General features: G+C 38.2%; 1 protein-coding gene across 6 annotated transcripts in view; it reads right to left on the bottom strand.

The window, feature by feature from the left end:
- Positions 1-5,729: 5,729 nt before the first annotated feature.
- Positions 5,730-8,195, bottom strand: part of TRRAP (transformation/transcription domain associated protein) — a 103,216-nt gene continuing 100,750 nt past the window's right edge. For all 6 annotated transcript variants that reach the window (XM_087731728.1, XM_087731727.1, XM_087731732.1 and 3 more), the window contains one exon: positions 5,730-6,984. In XM_087731728.1, coding sequence (XP_087587854.1) covers positions 6,700-6,984 — 285 coding nt within the window. In that variant the 3' untranslated portion in view covers positions 5,730-6,699. The remainder of the gene's footprint in view (positions 6,985-8,195) is intronic.

The following is an 8,195-nucleotide window of genomic DNA, read 5'->3' as shown; positions in this document are numbered from 1 at the left end:
ACGCTGCCAAAATACAGGACAGAAAGCACCCACACTAGTTATTGCTTCTCCCTTGGAAATGCAGACATAGCAGAACGTTGCGAACCACCTGAAAATTTGCCATGACTGCAGAGTTCGCACCTCAGGACTAGACAAGGTCAGGTCAAGTTTTACAGCTCACTCAAGAAAGATTTTCCAAGAGCCATATGCAGTGCTTCAGTGGAGTCAGAGGGAAAAGCATCACCTAATGAGGGAAAAAAAAAATATATATATAGTAACTGCTTTTTATAGCACCAAAATCTCCCTTAACAAGCTTCCATGACAATGTCTTCAAAGTCCTGGCTGTACGAGATCCAACCATCAAAGTAAATTACCACAGCTAAAAACATTTGCCAGGCCGCTTACTGTCATCAGCAGAACAGTCTGGACTGGGGGAATTTCACTCAATTTAATTTATTGCCAATTAACATAAAACTTTAATTACTGACTCAGGTATTGAGGGGAAAAAAAAAAAACCAACAATGAAAGAAACCCTCAGGGAAGCACCTTTCTCCCCGTTTCGCCAGGCTCAGCTTCAGTCTGCCACCTCTCCCCCCTGCTTCCTAGCCTCCGGTTCCCTCATTTTTGCAGTGGGTTCCACTCGGTGCCTCCCAGTCCCGTGGGTAAGGGCACGGGCAGCACGTAATGGTGCCTTTCAGCCACTCCTTGCTTCTTTCTCTTCTCCTCCACAGGTCTTCACTTCTTACTGCTCCTCTGCTCTGCATGGATCACCTGTAGCTGGGGTCCCTCACGGCTGCCGCTTTCTCTCAGGCACACTTGAGCTGCGGCGCCAGGTGCTCCCTGAGGGGCTGCAGTTTCCCGAACCGGCTGGAACCGGCTGGGACCGGCAGGGGGCAGTTTGCAGCCTCCTCCCCACAGGACTCGGCTCCAGTCCCTGCTACCCAGACCCTGGCATTTACGCCCAGCACACTTACAGCTGTGGTGTTTTCCGTGGGGTAACTGAAAGAAATAAAAGATTTTTTAAAGTAAAACATTAGATTATAACAGCAAAGGGAGAAGTTTGAAAGCAGAGAGGGGATGCAACATGGCTGACACAGAAACAGCATTTACTCTGCTCTTTTCTTGAAACTCTCAGGGAAAGGCAATGCTAATTTAGAGCAAACAAAAAGGCCACAGTCAAGAGATGAAATTCTAAGTTAACAATTTCACAGACTTTTTTCTCCCCCCTGCATTTCAGCACCTTGAGTCCTCCTTTAAAAGAAATCCCATGTAGCACTACCATTTGACTAACATCCTAGAGCGAGCCCCGAGTGCCTGCACACATGGACGCTGAGGACCCTGACACATCCAGTGAACGATGATAAATCACATATGAGACACCACTTGTTTCACATGTGCTCTCCTGAACCTCTTAAATGTGAAATGCACCCACACTGAGCTGATTAAAAGCTCCTGCGAGTTTGAATTCTTCTCCCTGAATAGGTTTCTACACCACAAAAGAACATTTCATACATCATATTTGAAACAGATCAGCGCCTTAAAAGCAACTTTATTCTGTTGCCATTACGAAACAGAGCTTTCATTGTCTGCTGCTGAAATGCTTTGAGTCATCTTCTTCCAATAATAACTAATCTCTCGCTCGCTCTCTTTGTATCTGACAATTCACGGACAGCCCAATTACAGGAGAGGAAAGAGGCATACCAGTTTCAGAGGGTGGACTCAAACACCCAACTAATGTTAAATAATTTTGTTTTGGAGCAGAATTCACTTCAGCAAATGAATTCTGATAACCTACTTCGAGAGCAGACTGTAATAATAAATGGTTAAATTGCAGCAGCATCGTCTAATAAAGACAGAGCCAAACAAGACTACAAAAATCAGGAGACTGAAAGAATACAGTATCATTGGAGAAACGTGAAAACTACTTATTCTCCATGTAAAATCCACCACTCACTTTTTTGACTACCATTTTTCATGCCAAATCTGCTTCTTAGTTACTAATATTTCTGTCACTTGAGTGACCTGCCATAAAGCCCACTTCACACCAACATGGGTATGTGTGCAGAAGTCTACCGACGTGTATCTCTATACATTTCATACAGACTTAAAATATGGCTGGCACAACTTTGGTGTCAAGGACTTGTCACTAGTTACCCCCCATGAAGATCTTGCCAAATCTGTCCAGGAGTCTACAGGGGGAAGAAAAAAAACAAACAAAACAAAACAAAACAAACAAACAAACAAAAAAACCACAACAGGAGGAATTTTAAGACTGGCATAATGTCCATGCACACAATTTCAGAGACAATTTTAAATTTGATCTCTCTGAATTCTCAAGCATTTGATTTTACAGAGTAATAATATGGGCTTTTTTTGTGTAACAGCTAATCTGAGGGAAAAAAACCTTAAAGGGAACACTTAGAGTGAATTGACAATTAACATATTTCACTTTCAAGTATCTGCTCAGCAAGATGTATATTGAGCATATATCTGAACTAATGAGACCGAGGGAACTGTTATCTACAATCATAATAATTAAATGAAGCTAAGATACATGCCATGTGTTCTTGAAGATAATCAGGAACTTCATATACTGTACTATGACAAACCACTTACCTGCTAGTGGACAGTTGCTGATCATACAAGATATGTCAGAAGATCTCCTCCAGACTCTGAAGAATGCACATGTATAACTGAAAGCTTTCAGGATTTACCTGCTTGGAGCCAGTGGTAAAACTCTGGGTTAAGACTGTGTAAGCCTTCTCACAAAACAAGGTAAATCCACAGCACATATTCATTAACACCATCAGGGACCTCACTAAAATAACTCTCTTTTCCCTATTAGGGCTGCTCCCCCACACCCCAAGTTTTCTTTTAGAGGTATAGTTGAATAAATAAGAGAGATGTCACAAATCTAAGAAGAACAAAGTTTGTCTCTTTTAACTTACACTCATTTTTCCATTATGATTTCCATCATGAATAGAAAAGTGGCTGAATTATCTGATTATTTCCTTTCAAGGAATGTTGTCATCTCTCAGAATCAGACATATCTAAGACATGCAAATGATTAAGGAAAAAATACTGCAGCTCCTCATGCAGCATGTGCTGTATTTCACAGCTACAAATGTTACAATCGTCAATAAAAGGAAGCCAACAATTCCCTTCAAGTCATGAAAGCACCAAGCTTAGTTGTGAATGACTGCATATAGAGTATGTTGTGACACATGCGGGAAGTGTTATGTTCTATAAGAAGAAAGTTCAGATTCTTCTTGCCAACATGATTTTGATAAGGAAGCAATTCCTTGCCAAAAAAAAAATGTTTGTTTTCCAAATCCTGATATAGTCCTTACCACTCATGTATTTGAGCTTCCACTTGTATATACTGGCATACAGCATGACTCAATCTATCATCCTCTCTTCAATATATAAGGAGCATGCAAACCAAGTATGGGAATAAAGGGGCCACGCTTTATTCATCATACAAGGAAACAGAGCCATAATCTAGAACAAAAAGTATCTGGTGAGAAGTAATGAACTCTTCTTCCCAGCCGAATCCCACAGCAAATCCTTTGATCCATGTAAGAACTATGTTAAGCAGAAAGGCTTTATGCCCTTGATGTAAATGCCTACATCTCAAGTCCACAAACTGACCTGCTTTACCTGTCATCACGTGGCTATGGTTCAGGGTCAACCAGTTGGTTATCACTCTTTTTTAAACTCTTGAGGGCTGGATGCTTACCACCTGTTTCTGCTGGACCTTATCTGCTACTGACTCTTCTGGACCCGGGGAAGAAGTAGGCAGACACCTAGGAAAGTCATGACTTGCTTGATGAGAGTCGCTTTGCTCTTGCTAAGGTCCTCAAGCCAACTACTGGAAAAGGCAGTAATGATTCAGCTGGGAAAAGCTCTGGATCATCTCGCCTAGGAAAGAATTGAAAAGAAACTTGCATGGGAAAACCTCTAAGTGAAATAATTTCAGAGAAACATATAATGCATTACTGCAGTTGCAATTTAAGCTAGCAAACAAGTATTTCCAATTTGCTTTTTATCCCAAAACTTCTAGGATTAGATTATTACAACTCCTGCACAGAATAAGCTAAATTTATCACTGTTCCTTAATGTTGCGTTGTTTTTTAGAACAAAAATGGAACATTCATTTATTTTCCAGGCTTTTTCTCAAAAAATAAAACATTTTTCTATAAATTCATTATTGTACATTTAATTTCATTTACAAGAGCTAAGGGTAAATCTTTCCTTTTCATTTACAAGTCAATAATATCTTAATTTCCATTTTCAAAATTGCATTTTATTTTTCCTGCTATATTATAGTTATATCCCAAGGGCAAAAAAATGCATTTAAGTTGGAGTGCAAGGTATCTTCATTTCTAATACTAGATGAGCTTGTTACTAGTCAAAAAGTAATGAATAGGTGCAAATTCATAAATTAACCTAGCAGAACTATACATTATCCTATATACTATGTTTCATTGGCACGTACTGTAACATTTATGCAAACATATAGCAAAATATTCTGTACTAACCACCAAAGGCTTCATGCTCAGTACAACACTGGAATATCCCACCTGAAAGGCAATTAAGACTGAGCAAATAACTGATACATGAAGTCTGTTTGACACAACAAAGTGATGCCTCCCAGCCAAACATACAGTAAAAACCTATTTAACACTTAGCCTTCAAATGGGTTTAAATTAATCAGCTTAACAATTTTGAGTTCATATTACAGTCATGGATGCAAACTCTGTCTGTGCGTGTATTTATATATACACTTGTATATACATACACACATAGCACTTTCTGTCCATCAGCCTCGCTTCTCTCTGCCCCAGGTTCAGTGCTGCTTACGGTGTTAGCAGAACTGTCATATAAGATGAACAGCAGAGAGGGACATGTACCCCTGTGTAACACTGATGTTCAAGTCCATATCAATTGACTGGTTCTGCTAACGGCTGCAAAGATGAAAGGAACAGGTCTTTTTGCAACTCTATAAAAAACCTATGGAAAGCACATGTTACTTTGTTTTTAAATAATGACTTGACTACAGCAAGCCTCGATCTGCAGGTAACCAATGAGTTAGATGTTGTTCATCTATTAGCTTGCAGGTGAGCTCGCCCACCCAGGAAAATTCATCAGATTGGCTTTTAGAAATTCCCCTTGTCTCACAGACAGTACACTACTGAATGGTGGTGATTAACTTCAATTATGTTATCCTGAAATCTGTAGAGAACCTGTTGACTGCTTATAATAATAATTAAAGAAAAAAGACAGACCCATCCTTTGCTCTAGCAATCAAGACCATCTTTGTTTCTGTGGGAGTAGCAGAAATCCCCTAATAGAGTCCATCTGCAGAAATAATCTTGACCTCTGAGCAATTACTAAAAGCTGAATTTCTTGTAGACATGAAACAGACTCTTCTGTTTAAAGGAAGACTTTTAGAAAACAGACTGTTAACACATTAATTGACTGGCTAGGAAGAAAGACTGTACATTGAATGAAGGAATTCTTGTCATATACATAGTTCCTATTTGCAGCTCTTCTGTAAAGAAATTCAACACCACACATGAGAACATCACATCCATGTCTCATTAATACAGTCATCACCCTTTAACATACAGGCTGTTTTCGTTTATTAAAGATTACACCCGCTTTGGGCTCTTCTATATAATATTAAAATTATTTGGGCTCTTTCTATATAATATTAAAAATATTCTAAATAAAATAAATACCACAGAGAGTTTTACAAAATATTTATTTTGAAAAAATCACTCTGTACAAATTTAACATTCTCAACACTGAAGTTTTATAAAAATGCTAACATAACAGAAAGACAAGTGAAACATTAAACTGATCTTTTCTTAAATTACAAAGAAACAGACTCATTCTAAAGAAGCTATTGTAATTCTAAACATTAAAAAAAAGAGAACTTTATAAGATTTTACTTTTTTTAATCTATTATAGCCAAACATATGTATCAAAGGATGACTTTTTCCATCCTTTTTATATACTTGCCCTCCCCCAAACACTGTCCACAACTAAACCAAATACTCTAAATGGTTTACACTTTTACTGTACATAGCTTGTGCTCCAAGAAAAGCTAGCACAATTTGATCATCATTTTCTCAGTGCCTAACAAAAAGTCGCCTCTATACATCTGGTACAAAATTCTCTGTACAAACCAACTTTGCTCATGTAAATTTGAAGCAAACTTAAAGGAAGAGTATTTATTGGTGCTTTCAAATTGGTATAATGAAGGGACAGTGATTCAGTAAAATTCCACAAAGTAAAATTCAGTAACTGGGAATACTGTCTTTTTTTTTGATAATTACTATTGTATAAAAAATTTATATACTGCAGGTTATTAGGAATGGCAGACCCTAAGTCTGACAGTGCTAATTTTATAGTCCACATCATAAAATAAGATAAGATTTTTCTGTACATTATTTAAGTTTCCTCTCTTCATTTTAAGCTACTCGTGAAAGCTGTTGTTGCATATTCAACAACCTTTCTCAAACAGGAGGAAACGTCCCCTCATGAAATTAAAAACAGTAAATTGTCGTATTAATGTAAACACGATTAAAATGAAGACTGACAAAATGCAGTGACAGGTAAGCCATGGTCTGGACAGCTTTTTTCACATTTTCTTAACACAGTATATGGCTCACACCACAAACAGCAGCAAAAAAAGCTATTGAAAATTTCAAGTTACAGCCAGGGGTGCCAGGCAGGATCCATACGACAGAGATTATCCAAGCTATTTGCAGCTGCTACCAGAGTGTTGACTTTGCTTTCTCCTCCTTCAAACTGAGCAAGATTATGAAGTCGAGTCATGATAGCAGTAACAGCTTTTTGAACTAGTGAAACCAGCTGCTGGCTATCCATATTTTCGGGTTGCCCAGCTGCTGAGAGTGGAGAGGAAGTATCCTCTTGTGTTTTTTTGTGCCATGCAATTATTTCATCCCGTAGCACAGTTTTTAGGATGCCATCAACCTATATGAAGGAGAAAAATCAGACTATTATATTTAATCCAAAGAACCATCAGGGATTATAGAATTGTTATTAGATTTTAGTCAACAGCATTTTGACACTTTTGGTCCCACACTGCAATCTCAGTCTTTTCAAGATGAGTGTGGCTTCCAGCTGTCTTTACTATTTCCTCTCAAGGTGTTTCTTTTCATAAAAAGCTTTCATTATGAAAACACAATACAATGACTCCTACAGAAAGGAAAAATCACATAAACTACAACATATATTAAAATCTTCAAACACAAACAGTCATGTATATTCTATTTTTAAATGACTCCACTAAATTTATGACTTTTCCCACACACATGCATACATACACAGAAGTCTCGTGCAAAGATCAAGAATGCTTTGCAAAGCTGGGGTTTTTTTGCACAATGATTACGCTTTCAGGGAATACTGTTTTCTGCCAAACAAGGAAAGAATGCTGACTGCAACATACATACATATGTATATTTTTTATATATATGTATATACTTACGTATATATAGGCCAGTTCTATACTTGGATAAAAAAAAAAAAATGCCTGCAACAAATAGTTTCCTGTTTTTTCTCATCACTGAGTTGAGTTACTAACATTAATCTGCCAACTCCAACTGTCTTGAGCTTCTAAAACAAGCTTTTAGGTATCCAGTCTGAGTCAAATTCACTGTTTGCACATAACAAATAAAACATTTTACAGTACCCATAGGTATTAGGCCAACATATACAAACACAGATTAAATATATTTCATGGACTTTTGTAAAGAAGATAAATGCAGAAAATGCTAAAAGCATTCCTCTGAAGTCCAAAAGACAGATAATCTAAAGCTGTAATTGCCACATGCCTGAACTGAACTGGGCACCCATTGCTCCAAAAAGAATAAATGGGCACCTGTGGTCTGATCTTCAAGAAATTCTAGAATCACAGAATACATCATGTTGGAAGGGACCCAATAAGGACCATCAAGTCCAACTCCTTGCTCCTCACAGGACTACCTAAAACTAAACCATATGACTAAGAGTGTTGTCCAGATGCTCCTTGAACTCTGACAGGCTTGGTGCCGTGACGACTTCCCTGGGGAGCCTGTTCCAGTGACCGACCACCCTCTCAGTGAAGAACCTTTTCATAATGTCCAGTCTGAACTTCCCCTGACACAGCTTCATTCCATTTTCTCGTGTCCAATCGCTGGTCACGA

The sequence above is a fragment of the Nipponia nippon genome, unplaced genomic scaffold (genome assembly GCF_047370975.1).
Source record: "Nipponia nippon isolate SJK-2023a ecotype South Korea unplaced genomic scaffold, ASM4737097v1 scaffold_5, whole genome shotgun sequence".
In the NCBI taxonomy this organism is placed as follows: domain Eukaryota; kingdom Metazoa; phylum Chordata; class Aves; order Pelecaniformes; family Threskiornithidae; genus Nipponia; species Nipponia nippon.
The sequence above is the reverse complement of the archived record's forward strand: the minus strand, read 5'-3'. Positions and strand labels throughout refer to the sequence as shown.